This window comes from Nycticebus coucang, chromosome 7, assembly GCF_027406575.1.
Source record: "Nycticebus coucang isolate mNycCou1 chromosome 7, mNycCou1.pri, whole genome shotgun sequence".
Lineage (NCBI taxonomy): Eukaryota > Metazoa > Chordata > Mammalia > Primates > Lorisidae > Nycticebus > Nycticebus coucang.
In genome coordinates, this window is record NC_069786.1 from 64,780,718 (window position 1) to 64,802,843 (window position 22,126).

Below are 22,126 nucleotides of genomic sequence, written 5' to 3' on the forward strand. Positions count from 1 at the left end.
TTATGTGAAAAGGAAGGGGAAATATAAGACTATAGTTCATTCTTGATAAATTTTGAGTATGTCAGGAGTCTTTTAGCTCCAATTCCTTTTAAGGTTCAGAAGAGCACCAGAAATGGGTCTTCCACCATCAGCTCCCCTCTCTGTGAGCTCGTCCTCCACTGTTCCTTCCTCCACATTAGGGGTGTCCATGCTTCTCATGGCAGCCCTTTCCCCTCGTGCTGGGAGCTAGTGAAGCCTTGCCTGTTTCTCCCAGCTGTAGGTTACCCTCGTGTCTTCTGAGGATTAGCACACAGGAGAAACTACTTTGCTCATAGGAATTTTCTCTTAGGTTTGTGTTCTGCCTCATCCTCCTTTGCTTCTCCACCCAACTGTTCCCTCCCCCATCTCACCCAGAGAAGGACCAGGATGTGACACCATCCGTGTCTCAACATTCCAGATACGACATGGAAAGACTGAGTTCTTCAGGCATTTTCCCCTAGAGACTAGGGCAGGATGACCTTGAGAACAGAGGTTACTATCCAGATACTGTTACAAGCTGGAGCACAGGCAGAAGATGTGACCGACTTCTTACAATAGGTAAGACCGGTCCATCAGGAGGCACCATGGTAGATTGTCCCTCCTGGAGGGAAGGACCATGACTTACTCATATTTAGATCCCCTGCTCCTAAGAATATGTCTTGGCCTTTAGTAAATCCTAAGTGTTTAAATCCTTAGTGAATGGCCATCTGGTTGTTAACATAATTACAAACAGAATTTCTTTGACTTGACTTCCGTTTTTATGTGTAGGTATTTTCTCAGAACTGAGCAAAAGTTCATTAAATTATTAGAAAACGAGAATGACCTTTTACCCCTAAATTGGCCATTCCTCAGGAAAGCAGATAGCTCCATTCTAACTATATTAACTACAATCATGTAGCTTAGAGAATAAGAGTTAAGAATAAACTATCCCACCCATCTCTGCCACATATTGTAGTTAGTTGTGAAAGAGCTTAAAGCATAGGTTGTGAACTTGTGGCTCCAGACTAAAACATTTAGCTTGTATGCTTTCATTTTTAATGGACTTAATTGCCAGCATTTAAGAAACCTGATTCCAAAGAAAAGATCTAAAATATCAGATTGCCAGCCTTCTCTGAAAAATGGGGAAAATCTGGCAACACGTGAGCTTGCATTCTTTCTTGACATTTGAGTGGCCCTTCTTTCAATGGGACACTGAAGTTGCCATGTCTCCAGGATCACTTGTCACGAACACTGTGGAAACCAAGTGGCAGTCACCACCATCCTAATACAGAGGGAGCTAAGCCTAGTCAGCCTCTTGCTTGCCAGACCTGCCTGGTCCCTGTAGGGACTTCAGTTTGCAACTCCTTATTTAAAAGATTCTTGGTTTAAAGGTCTCATATGATGCCCTTGAAGTGCAGACATCTAATTTTATTGCTATAAAACATCAGAAGACAAAGGGCTTTTAAAAGCTCATGAATAAACACAAACTCATTTTGTTCATCTGAACGTGCTCCGTGGTCGATTTCTCCATGTACATCATGTCTTATTTATAACACCACATTGCCATGGAAATTCACGGCTGTACTTTTTACTTCCCAGCCCTTCTAAATTTTACTCTTAACATTTTCAGAGCTGCTTGTACATGGTCAGATTTAGTGTAGTAGCAATCTCAAATGGTTTTGTAACATTAAATATTAAATAACTTTAAAACTGCAAACAAGGGGAAAAATAACTCAGCCAAAGCCTGACACAAACTTAATTAAAAAAAAGTCTCTCATTTATATGACTTATTGCATCACCACTTTGTAAGACTGAAGACCTTTTCTATGCTCATGTCTTTTTCAGTTCTAATAGGAGATGTCTGTCCTAGAGTCATATGCTAGTTTGCTAGTCTTTCTAGCCATTGGCCTGTGCAGTAAATTGTAAAACTTTGTTCAGAAATCATTTATGGGGTACATGTCATAAACCATGTATATAAAAATAGTAATGATACTTCCACCATATGGTGAACACTATATACTTTATAAATATTGCCTCATTTCATCCTAATGCTAACCCTTTGCAGGAGGTAGTTTTATCTTCATTTTATAGGTTGGGAGAAAGAAACCCAGGTAGTGCTCAAGATCAAACAGACTGTAAAAAAAAAATGTGGATATAGTTTTCTAGTCCCACCTTTATGAACATAGCTTCTTGAGGGCTAGTCCTGGATAGAAAATTTAAAACACAGGTATTTCAGGCCAGGATGAAAAATTCCAACTGATTGCTGGTTTTTTAAAGGATAATTGTATGTTATCTTAATGTTAGAACAGGATCTTATGGGGATAAACATTGCTTTGAGAAGTAGACACTAGATAAAACTCCAGAAAGATCAGGAAAGGTTGTGTTGGATAAAGAAGACAACCAAGGGTTATGTTAAGGTTTAAAAAAATAAGGCATCAACAGGTGGTGGAACAGGAATGAAATTTGTCTAGCCACCCTGAAGAGGTGATCCCAGGCTGGGTCAGGGCAACAGCTGATTAAGGAAAGGGCGGGGCAGAGAGCCGTTATCTAAGTCTCCCATTGTAGAGGGCAGTTAGAAATACAGACTGGCTGAGAATATTAAAGCATGTGGGATTTTGAAACCATTTATCTGAGCAGCACTTCATAAGATGCCCAGATACTCTTTAGTTTGTTTCTACATTCTGCGAGCACCCTGCTGATTATGCTTTGGATTTCTTTGTAGATTTGCCTGTAGGAGGAGAAACTCTTATTCCTGCCAAAGTAAATATTCTGCACTTTGTGACTATTCTCTTCCTTGTGAGTAATCAGTTGATAGCCTCCTTGAATGTCTGGCTGAGATGCTCAGTTAATGCTAACCCACCTCTTCAAGGAGAATGAAGAGAAGGTGCACTGGGCCAGGGCAGAGGGTACGGAGCAGAGGAAGTGTGTGAACCAGCTTTTTCCAAAGTAAGACTTTGAGTTTGATGACTGAGGAGTAAGGAGGTTGAAGGAGAAGGAACTCAAGGATAGTGCCTTGTGTGAATAATTGTGTCCTTGACTGAGCTGGAAAGAAGCAGCAATGGATTTCTGGGGGAAAGATAACAAATATGTAGGTTTTTTTCCTTGTTGTTCCTTAATTTTGAGCTTGGGGAGCTGACATAGGGGGAGAAGTCTGATTTGGGGTATCACAACTATAGAGTTGGTTGGGGCAGTGACTGCACAGCATTGGGAGTGGATGAGTTTACCCAAAGGGAACCTATGGAGTGAGAAGGAGGCTGAGGGTGGGACCCCGTGTGCCATGGCAGTGACAGAACAAGGGCAGGCTGTGCAAGATACTACAGAGGGGGAGAGTTGGAACACAGAAGGAAGGAGCCAAGCAGCAGTGATCTCGTGGAGCAGAATGGCCAGTGTGTCAAAGGCTGCAGGACTGAGTTATGAGACTTCAATAATGGACAACTTGGAGAGGTTTGAACTTGCCCCAGATCACCCTGAGATCCTCTCAGAGCATCAGAAGGTCACCACAATGTTTGCTGTTTGGCCAGCTCATGTTTGTCCCGTTGTATCACGTGCTCACTTAAAGTGGGCAGCCTGGTCTCCTTGTCTCCCCATCCTCAGAGTGAAAAGAAGGCTCTCGTTATATGGCACATGTGGTCCTGCAGGACCAATATAGCTGATGTGTGGGCAGCTCGTCACTCTCCCAGTGTCAGCAAGCAACTCACATGACCCCAGCCAGGCGGCCAAGGACCTCGCTGTGTGTGCTGTAACTGGCTTAGATTTCGTGAAATGGCTTCTTCTCTGATGCAGGAGTGCGGGTTGACTGACATTTGTTGGAAAAATCTCAGTGATGACAGATTGCTTGGCTGGTTATATCCCTTGTTCTGAAGAGGAGGGAGGAACAGCATCATTCTCTCAAATGGGAAATATGAGTTGTTGGTCAGAAGTCTGCATGACTACATTTGTTTCCTGTTGGAAGATCTTGATAAACGTGAATTTAACTTTCATACGAACGTACGTGCAAGCATACGTGTATACACGCATACTTAATGTATAGTGTATGTGTGAGCATGTCTATGTGGACCCACACGTGTATGTACATAAACGTTTACACACACACTCTTCACAAACAACTTAAACCTTTAGAAGAGGAGGTGTGATTTTCAATGTGTGTGTGGTAAGACCGCTGTGTTAGGGCAAGTAAATTAAGAATGAGGCTGGTTGGCAAATTAGGATCCATTCTGGTTCATCTTTTTAAAAAAATACTTATTTTTTGCTTTCTCACTGACTTCTGTCAACCTTGAGAAATAGATCTTTGAGTGCCCATTTTCAGGTAAGGAAACTAAAGAAACTTTTAGCTCCGGTTACAGGTGTGGACTTAGGGCTAAGTGATGGTCTCTCCCTGTACATCTGGTGAATTCCGCTACTTAGTCTCACATCGCATATGACACGTGCAGTTGAGCCTGCAGCCGCAGACGGACACCAAACAGGCACCGTACCAGAGAAGGGGAAATCCATTTCCTTCCTAAAGTCAAATGCACGTACATTTGGCAAACTTCAGTACTTTGGGTTCTCGTTTTCTTCTTTCCCACGCAGTCACAGTGTCAGTGCTGAAGAAGTGACTTTTTGTCTTCAATTTGCTTTCCGGTAAGAAGAAAGTGACACAGAGATTCTGAAAGTACTTTGTTTAAGGGACACATGACACTAGTCTGACTCTGGACGATAATATTTGGCTGCTTTTGCCTTCACCACACACTTAAGAATTGTGACATTTGCAAGTGCATGCTCCATAGTCATATCGACTCAGCTTATTTTTAGCAACAGGGAATCAATATTGGTTTTATTCCTTTTTTTAAAATCCTTACCCTAGATAATTTTTAGTTGGAAAATGCTCACTTATCTTTTTCCGGTATTTACAGATTGTGGCCATTCAAACAAGTATAAATGGACTTTAAGCTGATAACTGTAAGTTTAGTTTTACATTCAGGGAAATCGTAGGAGTAACAGGAAGTACTTTGTAGGTAGAATGACCTAGCCCATGTATAACTTACAAACTTTTTTTGTGATGGGGGTAGATGTATTTTGTATAGTTTATAGGAGCCTGGGGATGGAAAGATGGAAAAGATGATGAAAAGTTGGAAAGATCATGGGGGTGGGGAAAATTCCAGTGATGCTGAATTCCACCTGGCTGGGTGCTTGTAAAGTGTGTCAACTTGGAGAGAAAGGCATAGGTCCCAGTGAAGAACTAAAGAATCAGTAGGATCTAGCCGTCAGCGAGCCTGTGAACAAAGCATAAAAACTCAGTCTACGTTACATTTAAGAAACTAAGCATAGTAGATTTAGAACTAAGTATATGTATATAATATCTAAAATACTTCCAATGGCCTTTTTAGCCACAAAAGCATGAACAGAATGGTAGGAAATAGTAAAATTAATTATGCTTAGAAAAGGATGTTCAGAGGGTGGTATAAAGAATAAGTCATATATTTTTCCAAGGGTGAGAAGGAAAAACCAGTCATTTACTGTTTTTAGTGAGTATAATTCTTATAGTATCTTTTAATGAAGTATTTTATAAGCACAGAGACTAATAAAAACCCATTCAGTTCTGTCTGATCCTGTTTTAAAGGGCTAAAATATAACAAAATCAGTTGAAATTTCCTGTATACCCCTTCAGTTTTCTAGCCTGAGTTTGATGTTTGTATTTTCTTTTTGGGGAGAGAGTGGAGCTACATATGTGTGTATGTATATATATTTTTGGCATATAATATATGCATTGTTTTATATATTGTCAGACTTGAATTGGTAATTTAATGAAGACTTTTCTGTTCAAATTAAATTCATTTTTAACCTGAGAGTGTAATGTGAAAAAAGTTTGACTTACCTCCAGCCTCCATGACTTTTCATGGATAATTCTGTTTCTGCTCAAACCTAAGGCATTGAACCTTCAGCAAAGGAGAAATGTTTGGAGTCAACAAATTATTGACGGAGGTAGAAATAGTTCCAGGAAATATTTGCCCTGAGGCAAGGACTCAAGTCTGTGTAATGGAACCACAGGTTGACGAACATCTTTTCCCCTAGCTGTACTATTTCTTTGGATTCCTAAACCAATGAAAATGTGACAGCTACCCTGGGAATTTAGGTTTTTATATCAGAGTTTCTAAAAGGGAGTCTTTTAATCTCACATTTATTTCATTCTTTGAGACATATGGGATGTTTTTCAAACTTGAGTCATTTGGCTTTCTTCCTGGTGGATGCACATCTCTGTTATACACAAGTAATAAACTCACTGCCCCGGTAACAGCTTGGAAACGGGACCACTGACCTGAAAATCATGTGCCATCCTTTAGGTAAATATTATTTTTTAAAATAAATTTCAGATTAATATGAGGGCACAGATGATGAAGTTACAATGTTTGCATTTGTTAGGTAAGGTCCCTGTTGTCGTTGCATCAGAACCAGGAGGTGTCCCATAGACCCTTACATCGTGCCCATTGGTAAGGTCCCTGTTGTCGTTCATCCCAGACCCAGGAGGTGTGCCATGGACCCTTACATCATGCCCGTTGGTAAGGTCCCTGTTGTCGTTGCACCCCAGACCCAGGAGGTGTGCCATAGACCCTTACATCATGCCCATTGGTAAGGTCCCTGTTGTTGTTGCACCCCAGACCCAGAAGGTGTGCCATAGACCCTTACATCGTGCCCATTGGTAAGGTCCCTGTTGTCGTTGCACCCCAGACCCAGGAGGTGTGCCATAGACCCTTACATCATGCCCATTGGTAAGGTCCCTGTTGTCGTTGCACCCCAGACCCGGGAGGTGTGCCATAGACCCTTATATCATGCCCATTGGTAAGGTCCCTGTTGTCGTTGCACCCCAGACCCAGAAGGTGTCCCATAGACCCTAACATCGTGCCCATTGGTAAGGTCCCTGTTGTTGTTCATCCCAGACCCAGGAGGTGTGCCATAGACCCTTACATCGTGCCCATTGGTAAGGTCCCTGTTGTCGTTGCACCCCAGACCCAGGAGGTGTGCCATAGACCCTTACATCGTGCCCATTGGTAAGGTCCCTGTTGTTGTTGCACCCCAGACCCAGAAGGTGTGCCATAGACCCTTACATCGTGCCCATTGGTAAGGTCCCTGTTGTCATTCATCCTAGTCCCAGGAGGTGTGCCATAGACCCTTACATCGTACCCATTGGTAAGGTCCCTGTTGTCGTTCATCCCAGACCCAGGAGGTGTCCCATAGACCCTTACATCGTGCCCATTAGGTGGAGCTCACCAATCCTCCTCTGTCAAATATTTTTGACATCAGTGAACTAAGACTTCAGGTCTCTTTCATTTCATTTCAAATGATTGTATCAGTTTGAATTCATAGAAGCAGATGGACAGGAAGGAGGAGGTGGGCAAAAGGTACAAACATTCATTTATGCGATAAATAAGTTCCAAGGATCAAATTTGCAGCATGGTAAGGTTACCTGTGATTAAAACTAACTTTATTGTGGTAATCCTTTCACCAAGTATGTATATATGTGTATCAAATCATCACATTAACTACCTGAAGATTGTACAATTTTATCTTTCAATTATACCTCAATAAAGCTGGAAAATATGGTGTCATAAAGATAACTAATCTTTGGAGAGAGGCACTTTGGCTAAAAGCCTGTGGAACAAGAAAAGATACGCGTCTGGATCATTAATGTGCTTCAGTGTGTCTGATGGCTTTGTTACACTTACTGACTGTGAAATAGTGGAAGGGCCATATTTTTTCTTTAAATCAAAAATCCAGCAAATCACCCAAACAGAAGTTTGAAACAAGTGACTTCCTTTTAAATTTCAGAATTTTACAAAAGCGCAGATGTTTTGGTTACGTGAATTGTTTTTGTACAGTTTCAGTCAAAGTTGTTAGTGTGCCTCTCACCTGGATAGTGTGCGTTGCACGAGACAAGTGTGCATTTATCACTCCTCTCCTGCACCGTCTCATCTGCTTGCTGTCTGTTGAGTTTTACTACCAAATGTGCGTGAATGTTGATTGATTAGTTCCAATTTAATAATGAGTGCGTGTGGTGTTGGTTTTTTCATTCTTGTAATTCCATCCAGATTGTTATTAAAGATACTGAATCATTTTTTTAATAGCTACACAGCACACCGTGGTATACGTATACCACATTTTATTAATCCATCCATGTATTGATGGGACTTGGGTTGGTTACACATCTTTGCAATTGTAAATGGTGCTGCAATAAACATTCAAGTGCACGTGTCTTTTTTGATAAAATAACATTTTTCCTTTGGGTCAATAACCAATTGTGGGATTGCTGGGCCAAATGATAGGTGTCCTGTTTGTTCTTTGAGGTATCTCCATACAACTTTCCATAGAGGCTATTTTAGTTTGAAGTCCCACAATAGCGTAGGACTGTTCCCTTCTCTCCGCACCCTTGCCAGTATCTGTTGCTATGGGACCTTGTGACGTGGGCTCTTCTCACTAGGGTTAGATGATACCTCAAAGTGGTTTTGATTTACATTTCTGTGATGACTAGGGATGATGAACATTTTTGTCATGTTTATCGGCCATTGCTCTAGCTTCCTTTGAAAAGCTTCTGTTCATGTCTTTTCCCCCCTTTTTTATGGGGTTGTTTGCTTTGTTTTTTCTTGCTGATTTGCTTGAGTTCTTTATAGATTCTGGCTGTCCTAGGTTGTCTATTTCCTCTATTGAGTGTCTCCTTGGCTGTGCAGAATCTTTTTAACTTAATCAGGTCCCATTTTTTAGTTTTTGTTACATTGTGATTGCCTCTGGGGGCGTTCTTCAGAAATTCTTTGCCTAGGTTGATGTCCCCAAGAAAAGAGTTTTTCCAACATTTTGTTCTAGAATTCTTACAGTTTCATGCCTTAGGTTTAAGTCCATTATTTATTGTGAATTAATATTTGTTAGTGTAAGAGTTGTGGATCCTGTTTTAATCTTCTGCATATTACTATCCAGTTTGCCCAGCAGTATTTATTGAATAGGGATTTTTTTTTTGCTAGTGTATGTTATTGCCAGCTTTGTCAAAGATCAGATGACAATATGAGGGTGGTCTTATATCGGGTTTTCTGTTCTGATCCATTGGTTTGTGTCTCTATTATTGTGTCAGTACCATGCTGTCTTGATTACTATAGCCTTGTAGTATAATTTGACATCCGGTAAAATGATGCCTCCCAATTTATCCTTTTTGGTTAAGGTTACTTTGACTATTCAGGTTCTTTTCTGTATAAAGTGTAGGATTATTTTTTCTTGACCTGTGAAAAATTATGTTGATATTTCAGTGGGGATTGCATTGAAACTGTGCATCATTTTTGGCAGTATAGAAGTAACATTTCAAGAAACTTAGGTATTGGTTTGATTTATAAACTTCAGTGTTTATACACTAAAGAGTAATACACTACCTTCTTAGAGAATAATAAACAGTATATTGGATATCTACTGAGTTTTCTGACAGTTAATTCATTTTGCAGACTTGACTTTAAGGCCCCAAGGCCCCAGGATGGAGATGAAGACCTGGCATGAAAAATGGGGAAACCTGGTTTTCTTTTTTTTTTTTTTTTGTAGAGATAGGGTCTCACTTTATGGCCCTCAGTAGAGTGCCATGGCATCACCCAGCTCACAGCAACCTCCAACTCCTGGGCTTAAGCGATTCTCTTGCCTCAGCCTCCCGAGTAGCTGAGACTACAGGCGCCCGCCACAATGCCCGGCTATTTTTTGGTTGCAGTTTGGCCGGGGCCAGGTTTGAACCCGTCATCCTCGGTATATGGGGCCGGCGCCTTACTGACTGAGCCACAGGCGCCGCCCGGAAACCTGGTTTTTACTCACAGAGTTACCTATAAATGTGGAGACATCATACAAGCCTCTGGGCCCAAGCATCCTCATGTATAGAACAAGGTGGTAGATGGGCACTCAACTTAGTTGTTAAGAACACTCTTATTTGTGAAAATATGTATACAGAAATATAATGATGTTACCATAAACACCTAGAAGACCCAATCTTTGCCTTTAGTTAGAAGTTTTTTTGCCAGCACAATCAGCATTGCATTCACGGTGCCAACTCTGCCTAGGATTCTAAGGCATTTCATTTTGCGTGTGTTTTATTCAGAGGGATGGAGAGAAGACAGCAGAGAAAGGCTTATTTGCCCTTCTGTCTTACCGGAGTTGGAACTGAGATGGTAGCTGTGGCCACTGATTTTTGTGTAATATGATGGGAGAAAGAGCTGCAGAGTGATGTTATTCCTAACAAAAATATATAAGTTGATGTTTAAAATGAAGTTTAAAATAGTCAATATTTAGTACTACAGCTCATGATCTCTGGAGTCAAATTACCAGGACTTGAATCCCAAATTCACCACTTGCTAGCTTTGTCTTTCAGCAAGTTACTTAAATGCTGTTTCATGATGTGAATGATAGTAATACAGTCTATCTATCCCACAGAGTTCTTACAATATGTAAATGAGTTAATATATGTAAGAATCCTATGATGGTAGAAGCCATATCAGCTCAAGAAATGACAGATACATTTTTATAAAAATAATGACCCCACGCCAGGCACAGTGGCTCATGCCTATAATCCTAGCACCTGGGGGGCCGAGGCAGGTGGATTGCTTGAGCTCAGGAGTTGAAGAGTGGCCTGAGCAAGAGCAAGACTCTGTCTCTACTAAAAATAGAAAAATTAGCTTGCATTATGGTGAGCACCTGTAATTCCAGATACTTGGAAGACTGAGGTAAGAGAATTGCTTGAGCCCAAGAATTTGATGTTGCTGTGAGCTATGCTGTGAGCTATGTGCTGTGACACTCTACTGAGGGCGATAAAGTGAGACTCTGTCTTTAAAAAAAAAGAAAGACAGACCAGGCATGGTGGCTCATGCCTGTAATCCTAGCACTCTGGGAAACTGAAGTGGTGGATTGCTTAAGCTCATGAGTTTGAGAACAGCCTGAGCCAGAGCGAGACCTCATCTCTAAAGACAGTCAGGCCTTGTAGTAGCACCTATAGTCCCAGCTACTTGGGAGATTGAGGCAAGAGAATTGCTTGAGCCCCAGAGGTTGCTGTGAACTATGATGCCACGGCACTCTACCGAGGGTGACAAAATGAGACTTTGTCTCAAAAAAAAAAAGACCCCAAAAGAAAACTTAACTAAGTTCACAAAGATGATTATTTCTATCAAGCTTGAAACCACAGTTATGTCATGTCAAAACTTTTCGGAAGTAAATGTGTCAGAAATAATATACTAGAAAGCTCTTTGGAGGGTTTTTATAAATCTGGTTGTACTTGACTGGAGAAGTGACAAAATGATACTTGTGGCTTTGTTCACATCTCATGTAAGTCGTTAGCTGTGGGTTCAGGTAGTAAAATAGGCATTTAATCTGCTTTGTGCTCAAAGGCAAAATGATTATGTATTTTAATGTGTCAATACAATAAACTGCATCTTAATCCTAAATATTCTGCTTACATCTTCAGCTGCATAATATCACTTCATTTGTAATAATTTGCAAGATATAGTACAATTATTTACTTTAAATATTCACATTTATAAGAACTTTTAATGACATAAGCACTACTTCCTTTGTCTTCCTGTATTTGATAAGAAATGACTTAATTCTTTTTTTTTAGATGATAGAAGAGCTGAAGTGAGAAATGTCTCGATAAATTTCAAAATCAAAAGGACCATATGCTAATTTTTGTCTGCTCTAGCAATGTAACCTAGTATTGTACCCAGTAACAGAATTTTTCAGTTCTTCTTAGACCATCGCAGAGTTGACTATTTTTGATTCCAGATTCCTACTGATTATTTAAAAAATTGCATTGGCAATGTTTATCATCTCTCTCCCCATTCGTGTTTATATTTGCACATTTCCTGGAAGGAGTTAATAAATTATTTGAAGAATTATTTTGATTAACATTAAATGAAAGGTGCCAGGTGCGGTGGCTCACGACTGTAATCCTAGCACTCTAGGAGGCTGAGGCAAGTGGATTGCCTGAGCTCATGAGTTTGAGACTAGCCTGAGCCAGAGTGAGACCCCCGTCTCTAAAAATAGTCGGGTGTTGTGGTGGGTGCCTGTCGTCCCAGCTACTTGGGAGGCTGAGGGAAGAGAATCACTTGAGCTCAAGAGTTGCTGTGAGCTATGATGGATGCTGTGGCACTCTACCAAGGATGACAAAGTAAGACACTGTCTCAAAAAAAAAAAAGAAAAATTAAATTAAAAGAACACTCAGACCCTTACATTCAGATGTCAGTTTAGGAGCTCTTCTTTGTAAGGCATTATTTGCTGTCAGAAATGCAGAAATAAGTAAGAGTCTTACCCACTTGGAACACATAAGCAATTTAAAGATTTGTAGCTATAATCAAAATAAATACTAAAAGGAAGTAAACAACAGTGGAGAATGACAGTGCTTTCAATGTTGTGACATTGAGAAGAGGTGGCTTCATGGAGAAGAGGTGGCTTCATGGCTACCATTTACATTAATCCTTGTTGCCACCCAGCAAGGTTCATCTGCCCAGTGCCCAAAAGGAAGCCAATATCCAGAGACAGCAGGGTTTACAGCAGAGAAAGTTTGTTCCAAAGCACTAAGCAGGGAGACAGGAGAAACTTCTCAAATCCACCTCCCTGAGGATTGAGGGGACAGGATTTGTAAAGACAGTTTGGTGGGCAGAGAGTTAGCCAATTAGCAGACCCTGATTGCCTGGTTTCGGGGCAGAACCATCAGTCCTTTGGTATGGGTGCTGTCTGGGTGGGTCAGCCCATCCACTGGAATCAGTTCCTTATGTGGGTGGGGGTCCAAGGCCAGTTGAATCAGTTGCTTGGTCTCAATGGGTCAGTCAATCCACTGGAATGCGGGACCTGGAAGATATCTCAAAAATTAACCCTAGGTTCTGAACAGGTGATGTTTTCTGCAGAGAAAAGTTAAGAATCTTTACAAGTACAACTGTGCCCTCTAGAATAGCAATTATATAGAGCAGCAAAAAAGGGGACAGTGACTATTAGGAAACAAATGAGAGGACAGTGGCTGATGATTATTATTTTAGCTAAGCCTGTTTCTTCTTCAGGTTTGATTATTATCATTATTTCATCAATCTGTAAGGGTGGTTTCATCCTGAAGGATCGTGTTTCAGCAGGTAGATGAGTGAGTAAGATGGAGAAGGACCCCTGTGGGTAATTACTGTTCACCTCAGTTGCAAAACTTTATTTTAGCTATCTTGGTACTGGGGGAAAAGCACCAGTGCACTCCCCATCTCCAGATTGGCAAGCAGTTGATGACTATTCATCAGGGTAGAGACTGTTCTTAATATGTGGCACCCACTAATGGCCACCAGGTTAGAAACACCATTTTAGCTGAGTAAGTTTTCTTCGATTTTCAGGTGTATAAAAGACAGAAGAGCAGCATAGCCTAATGGTTAGGAGCTTGGATGCTGGAACCAAGCTGCCTCGCTTCCAATCCTGACTTCCAGTCCTTTCTTAGCTTCTAGTCCTTTATTAGCTACATGGCGTTTGGTGAGTATTTTTGCCACTGTGCTTTTTTCCTTACCAGGAGGAAAAAAAATTGGGATGATAATAGTGCCTACATTGTTATGTGGAGTAGTTTCATTAAACAACTGCCTATTTGTGCTTCGAAGAGTTTGTGGCATTGAGGAAGCGCTATGTAAGGTTGTAAATAGCATGGCCCCCGTGCCTGCTGCGCTAGGTATTTTCCCTTGCTCTGCCTCTCCTGTAGTTTAGGATTCCTGTGCCATTTGGATGACTCTGGTAGTCAGATGTGAGACCTCAGTGCTCTGATTCGCTGCTTGGCACATTTTATTAGTTTTGATTTTAACAAAGAGCCCTGTTCAGCCTTGTTGTATGAGGACAATAAACCAGATGCAGTGGGTGGTAGTTTTTATTAGCTTCCTATTCTAATTTCTAGTTTTGATGGGTATAAAAGGCTTCCATATCTAAGTAAATGTTGTGGAACACATTGTCTGCTCTAGGCAAATAAAGTGTCGCTAATACTGCAGAATTTGAGAAAGGGCTTTGGTCAGCACTAGGCGTGTGTCTTGGTTTTGCCGTGTACCACCTGGGTGCCACTAGACAAACTAATCCCTAGGATTTTATGTTCAATAGATGTCTTACATCGTTGCAATGTTTTGGGGCCTCATCTGGAGTCTTTGGGATTCTGGGGTCCTCTGAGCATCCTACATGGATAGCTTAGAAAACAACACCTGGTTCTGAGCATCCTCCATGGATAGCTCAGCATTCAGCTCCTGGTTCTGCTGACTAAACTAAGACCCCTCCTGTTTTGCCTTCCAGGCCCCCAAATGGGGTGGTTGTCCTTGTTTCTGTTTTCTGTATCCTTGGGAGTTTATGCTTTCATCAACAAAATCCCTCTTCTGTTAGTTTATTGGTACAGGGAGGCACAGAGATAAATTTGTGTTTAATGTACTATTTTCAAACCAGAAGTCATCTTTGTTTTTAAATATTCTTGACTATATTTCTCTTGTTACCAAAACAATGTCTTTTGAAATTTCCCTGTATGAATGAATTTAATACTTCTCTTTTCCCTATTTTCATGGTGAGGATTTGACCTTTAACTATGGTTTAAATATTTTATGTGAAGTTATTCCTTAAAAACAATGCCATTTAATTTGGCATTGAAATTTAGGGTAATCACTTAGGTTGCTAACCATCGTCCTTTTATTCTAAAACTATGCTTTTTATTTCTTAATTCTTGTTTGTATCTTGGTGAATTGGATTTGACCTAACTAATTCTTTAGCAAAATGTAGTGTATTTTTAGAGCCTTTGAATATATGAGAGTATCTTTCATATTTCTCCTCAAATGAAAGAGAATTTGGCTGCACTTGTGCTCTGTGATTGGACCTCCCCTTTCAAAACTTAAGGCCAATGGACATTGATTTATTCACGGTGACTGGTTTTCATTTGACTTTTGTGTGTGGACTTATTTTTGTTTCCTTGGGATTCATTTTTTTTTTTTCAGAATGCAGCTTTGAATTGATACTGCTTGTGTTACCAAAGAAAGCCAGACCACCTGTCTCTGTCCAGCCAATATGCAGAGACGGGGTTTAGTTCCAAACAAGCTTCATTTTCAGGTGGCCAGAGATTCTGGAGGACAGTGAGAGTAGCCTCTCGATTCTATTCTGCCTCAGTTGCAATTATAATAACTTTATAATGAAATACAAGGAAACCAACCTAGAAGATTAACTTTGTACAAGTTGGTTCTATCAGGTGTAGAACACAAATGTCTTAACACTGTAATTGGGTACATGAGGTGAACGCTATGTTAATTAGTAGGATGTAAGCACTCCAATTTGTATAAATAATCAACACATTGAATCCCACAATGGCATAAATGTATTCATGATCTATGTACAAGTGACCTAATAAAAAAAAGATTTTAACTTTATCTGATAGGAAGTAACATCAAAGTAGCCTTCATTCTAACAATACAAATAAATGTTTAAACAACAGAAAGATTTTCACTTGAACAGACTATGTAAGAGAATCATCAGAGAAAATATCACATTATCAAAGTAACCTTTACTCTCCTACTATCACAACACCTGTTATCTATGTGTGACTACCTTCTCAGAGTCTCCTGAGGTAAACATCCTCATAGTCATGGAGAAACCTCAGCTAGATAATCACAGCAGGCGTGTGGGGAGGCCGAGCAGACAGGTCAGCCTCGCTGCTTCAGCTTAGCTTCTCAGACTCCATCTTGCAGAGTGCTTTTCTGGCCTTACTTGGAATACAATTTAGTTCTTTTTTTATTTCCCCAGTTCAGGTTTTTTTTTTTTATTGTGTCTTTTTGATTATTATTTCTATTTCAGTTCTTGTATTTTCTCAGAAATGACTATAATTAGGTTGTTTTTTCTGGTCTTCAAGCTCTAGGATCTCTTTTCATCTGTTGGTCTTCTCCTCTGGCCTTGTGGTGCTATTCACCCTCCACATAAATGACATTTTACATGGTGTGTATCTGTGTGCCACTCCCAACACCATGTGGGGAACGATGCTGCCCTAGAATCCATGCAATGCTTCATTTCACTTCGAGTCTCTTTCTCACCCTGTGGTCTTTAATTGATTTATACTTTCTACTTTTATCTTTAGGGATCATATCTTCTTTTATGTTGACAATGCCAAATACTTTCTTAAAAGTTACTTCTTTTTTTCTTAATTTTTTTTTAATTAAATCATAGCTGTGTACATTAATGCGATCATGGAGCACCATACACTGGTTTTATAGACTGTTTGACACATTTTCATCACTCTGGTTAACATAGCCTTCCTGGCATTTTCTTAGTTATTGTGTTAAGACATTTACATTCTACATTTACTAAGTTTCACATGTACCCTTGTAAGATGCACCACAGGTGTAATCCCACCAAACCCCCTCCCTCTGCCCACTTCCCCCCTCCCTCCCCTCCCTTTCCCCCTTCCCCCTATTCTTGGGTTATAACTGGGTTATAGCTTTCATGTGAAAGCCATAAATTAGTTTCATAGCAGGGCTGAGTACATTGGATACTTTTTCTTCCATTCTTGAGATACTTTACTAAGAAGAATGTGTTAAGTCATTCTTAAGAGATCGTTCTTCTCCCATCTTTAGCATGCTTTTTTCTTTCCATGTTCAGTACTACTTAGTAGATCCATGCTGACATTCAGCTGTTATTTTCATTCCTGAATTTCAAGATCCTCATCTATGCCAACTCAGAGAGGAGGTGTGGATTGCTGTAGACCCCACTCTGTGCCCTCCTGTTTGTCAGTATAAATCTTCTTTTAGATCTCTGTTCTTGTAGCAGGTTGATGTGTATCAAGGCTGTGACCCAGTGAAATGGGCTAGACGAATTTCATATAAAACAGCTATCTCCGATGCCTTACTTTATGGATTACGTAAGAACTCCACCCGTCATCATGCAATTCCTTTACAGATTATCTTGTCCCTAAATATACTTGGCTGCAAATGAAATTGTCAGGGTGCGATGTACTTCCCCTTCTTCCTTGTTTTTTCTTAAAAGTAGAAATTACTAACTTACGGAGGAGGGGGTTCTCCTGCTTCCTCAAAAAGCGTTATCATTTATGACAAAAGAGCTATCGAGGTTTCTGACATATTTTTGCATTTCTGTACAAGATGGCAGGAAGTGGAGAAAGGGAGATAAACGGATAAAAGATTTCCTTACAATCCTGTAAGGATTGTCACTGGTTTCTCACCACTGTTAATCACATGTTTTAAATCTAATTTTATTCCTTTTCTGTTGTAAGAATTTTTCCCTGATTCTGGCAATAGGTTGAAGGTCTGTCTTCCTTTTCATAGTTGCATGTGCTTTTTTAACTCTTTTTATAGATATTTTACTGGAAGGTTGGAAAGGGTTCAGTTGGGGCTGGTAGCTAGCATTTAAGACTGTAACATGAAATTCCACTAACACAAAAAAAGTACTTTGTCATATTGCAAAATGCATAATTTTTCCTTCCTGTAGATAGTTTGTGGAAATAAACTCTGCCTTGTAAATATTCATCACAAGTTGTTATTCAAACGATAGAGGCACCAGTGTTCCTGCAATAGAACCTATGTCTTAGGAAAACTGGGTCATTCTATTGATGAAATAAAATGTAGATACGTAAGTGATGGCAGGAATTCCAACAACATCCATAAAACTGTTACACATAGAAACTGCCTGATCACTGCCTGCTAATGAATCTTAGAGCTGAAGTAGCTGTTATAAATCATTTATTCATTTACATGTATATTTATTTTTTGACTCCTAAATCATTAATTTATTTACATTTTTTTTTTGACTCTGTACTTCAGTGGATGCAAGTAAATCATTTAATCTAGGAGCTGCAAATTCAGTTGCCTCCAGGGACCAGAAAAGTAAGGCAAATGGATGAAGTAGGCCGATTTACTACAATGGGGAGTAAGAGGGACGAGGGAAAAGTGGAGATTACTTGTGCTACTGAACCATTGCATCATCATTGTTATAGTGTATATCCACTGTCCCGTTACAGAGGTGGAATTAAGTTGAAGAAATATTGACAAATTGCCCAAAGTTGGTAGAATTTATGTGTCTTCACCAGAATCAGCTACATAATTTGCAGGGCTCAATGCAAAATAAAGTGCTGGACCCCTCATTCAACAATTAAGAATTTAAGAATTTCAAGATAGTGACAATAAAACATTAATTCAAGCATGGGGCCATGTGTGAAGTTAAGTCACAGCAGCCATGAAGCTGTCCCTTGTTTTAACTTCTGATCTAGAATCTGTACATCTAACCAGAAACACATCAACACTCTTTTTTACAGCCACCAAGAAATTGACAGTAGAGATGGGGTTAAAATTTTTGAATTTGATACTACAGTAAGTGAATCATCTTTACCTTAGAGGACAGTTTTTTGTATGACCTTAGGAATGCTATTTAGTGAAATCCAGCCAGCTTTTAAAGGCACAGATATTCATACTCAGAAAGTATAAGGAATAAAACTGGAAATTGAATATGAGTGTGAGAGTTTTTAACAATAAATATATTCATACATATAAAAAACAGAACATTTCAATCATTTAAAATTGAAAGAAAATTTAAAATTTCTTTCTCATTAAAAGTGAAAGTCTAATAGCTAGACCAGCAGTTTGGAATGGTAGAAGGGTATCATTTAAACTTGTAATTTGGGCTGGGCACCGTGGCTCACATCTGTAATCCCAGTATTCTGGAAGGATTGCAGGTGGATTGCTTGAGCTCAGAAGTTGGTTACCAGCCTAAGCAAGACCCTGTCTCTACTAAAAAATAGAAAAAACTAGGCGGATGTAGTGGCTCATGCCTATAGTCCCAGCTACTCGGGAGGCTGAGGCAAGAGGATCTTATGAGCCCAAGAGTTTGAGTTTGCTGTGAGCTATGATGACACCACAGCACTCTGCCCAGGGCAACAGAGTGAGACTCTGGCTCAAAAAAAAAAACATGGTAATTTTCAATAGGCACTTTTCAATATGCTTTCCTTTAGTGACATCCATAAAAATGTTGATAAATAGTTGTTAAAAGACAAAAAAAAAATCTTTCTTAGTTTAAAAAACATTGAGGCTTGTATTTTTGAAACAAATATGAATGTTAGTTAAGTCATTTACTTCATTTTGATTTATTTGATTCAGATATCATACCTTCATATTGTTGAACCATATTCCTTCATGAATGATTAATGACGAAATTCACATGCTGAGGAAAAAGAAAATGGGCAAATGAGAAAATACAGTAATTAACTCCATGAAAAAAAGTTATGAATATAATTAATATATAAAACATTTGCTGTAAACCATAAGCACCAGTATATGTGCTCGGTTAACACTGAAATTTCTCATTAAGTTTAATTCTTGGTTGGAGGGAGGGCAAATTTAATGAATTTTTTCCCATATGTTTTAGAATATACTGTGAAATTTATAAACTGAATGTCATAGATTTTATTTTAACTTCCTACAGGTGGAGATTTTCATTTTCCCTTTACGTGTTTACCTATGGAGTGCGATTCCTGAAAAAGGTAGGCTCCGTCACATTACTGTATGTAATTCTTATGTACCTGTAAGCTTATATCCCATTTTTTCATGTGACTGTAGTAATATATTAAATAATTACAGGGTTCTTAAGAATTACTTGTACATTTTCATTTGACTTACAAAAAATATTTTGCAGTTTTTTCTTTATAATAAATCGTTTTTTGGCATCTATCTAAAATATCTTTGAAAATAGTTTGTTTTTCCAGGGAAAGATGTTGCTAAGCCTCATGAGCACTCTAATGGATTATTTATTACTTTTGGGTGTCACAAACCTCATAAAATCTGTCTGAGGCTTTAAAGTAACTTAGTTTGAAAACACCAGTTGTTGCCATGTGTGTTACCACTGTACTCTTCCCCAGTGGAAATTATTAGTGTCTTCCATAGTTATTAACAGGGCAACACCTTCTGGTGGAATGTTAGTTCCTTTCAGAGATTGTGTTTCCTCTGCTGTTGCTTTGCTATGTCCCGTAGGAATGAAGGCACCTTATTCTGTGAAAGTAATGCTTTGTGATTGTGTTAGCCTTTTCCCCAGGTCATTTCAATGCTTAGTGGTACTACTAACAAGTTAGACTCCTTAGATTCAAAACTCATGAAGATGTATCTTCACATAGTCATGCACGTATGTAAAATAGTCTTTTGGCATAAAATGGGGAATTATTTTAAAAAATATTTTATAATATGAACCTCCAAAATGATATCACTGTTATTTTCATTTATTACAAAATTTTTCTAAAATACGGCATGTGCCAAGTTGCGTGCCTTACTAATCTTGTAAATATTGACATGGAAATTTCAAATGTTTTTATTTTTAAACCCTCAGTTATTGGATTTTTGTCTGCCCGTGGTAAATTCTAATAAATAGTGGCTGTTTCCCCAAATTACATTTTTTTAAGAGGATTTTTTTTTTTTCATTTTTGCTTTGGTAACTGCACTTATGTTTGTACTTACTGAAACCCATATGGCCCATACTTACAAGGATGAACGTCACTCTGTAGGCTATCTAAGTATGAAGAAATTCTCAACTGAGATAAATAAACATGGTAGAGACTGCTTATTTTGGAACTCTGCTGTTCTAATTTTCCAATGTACTTATCTGGAAAGAAATAGAATGATTGTAGAGCTTTTAATGCTTACAACCTTACTACTTTCAAAGAAGAAATAGCTTTGGATAGAATTTCATCTGATTTGGAAGAGGTGTACTTCATGAGAATGGCAAGTTGATTGCTAAGGTCGAAGTTTGGAATTCATGTCGGATCTGTTGGTGAGAGGCTTTGACAGTGAGAAAGGAAAGATGGTGATAGGCAGGAGCATTTTTATTTTCCTGTCCTGTAGGTCTGCTGGATACAGTCTCCTTTAGTCACAGCAAGCGTGACTATCTGTCATCAGAACAAGAGACACTTTGAAACTTAGCTCTGGTTCACCCTGTCCCTAAGCAAACTGAATGGAACAAAAATAGTTTTTATCCATTAGACCTCAGGGGTCTGGGCAAGACTGTAAGAGGGCCTGCGGTAGTGTTGCTTGAAATTATTTTTCCTTGAACTACACCAGTTTTATAGTCATTTCCTTTCAATTGCCTATAGTTATAACAAATGCTTAAAAAGGAAAAAAAGAGCTAGGCATTGTTTTTCTTGTAGAATGAATTAGAATGGATGTGTCTTGCTTTGACCGTGTCCGAGCAGCACTCAGTTTTGGATGGGCTGCGTGGTTTAGTCCTATCATAATGGGGCTTAGAAATGTGTACATGGAGTCTGTCTGACCGAAAGAGCTTCAGAGGACTTCATAAGCCATCGTGTCCAGCCCTTCTTATTTCACAGAAATCCAAAGAGGGTAGGTAGCATTCTGAAGGTCACACAGTTCGTTTATTAAAGGCTGAACATGAAATGAAACACACGCTGCTGTCTCTTATCCCAGAGCTTTCTCCACTTGCCAGCCGGCCCTGACCCCAGCACGGTTTCCAGATGATGTCCTTCTTTAGTTAAGTTGGACAAGTCACTTGACCTGGCCAAGTCATTATTCCTATTTATAGAACTTAATGATACTTTCTTCAATGTACTTTCTAAAAATATTTTATTAACTTTCTTGGAATGGATAATTTGCCCACCTAAACTAAGAGAAAATTATTATGGATGCAGCATCAGAAATAAAGTAAGGTAAGTAAAAGTTTTACAATAGCCTAAATGTCTTAAAATACACACATTCCCATCGGTATAGCATAAATTTTGTGTTCAGGTATTTTTTTAAACGTATACTAGGAAAATTCTCCTATAATACCAGTAATAGGGCAATTTTAAGAGGTGAGAGGCCACAGCTGCCTCTTAACTTCCAGTATCAAAAATGTGGGTTATTACTCAGGCTGTTAGAAAAATGCCTGGATAGCTTGTACTTTCCCTCTGCCTTTATGTCAAACAAACCTGTTATGTCTTATTTTCTAGGGTACATTAAGAACACTTTTTACTGTATTAGAAAAGGGAAAGTAGACACCATAAGGCATTGACCTTACAAATAGAGCAGTGAAATATTAAGTCAAGCTATTGCTAGGTTGGTAGGACATAGTTAAATAGTTAAAAGTAAGTCTGACTGAATAGTCGGCTCCTATAATCACCGTACACATGTGACTCCAT

The 22,126-nt window shown here is 39.2% G+C and overlaps 1 protein-coding gene across 2 annotated transcripts in view; it reads left to right on the top strand.

Moving 5' to 3' along the window:
• The window catches only part of CERS6 (ceramide synthase 6), a 303,806-nt gene that overhangs the window by 166,040 nt on the left and 115,640 nt on the right, over nt 1-22,126 (top strand). For both annotated transcript variants that reach the window (XM_053597456.1, XM_053597457.1), the window contains exon 4: nt 19,432-19,489. In XM_053597456.1, the coding sequence (XP_053453431.1) occupies nt 19,432-19,489 (58 nt within the window). The remainder of the gene's footprint in view (nt 1-19,431; nt 19,490-22,126) is intronic.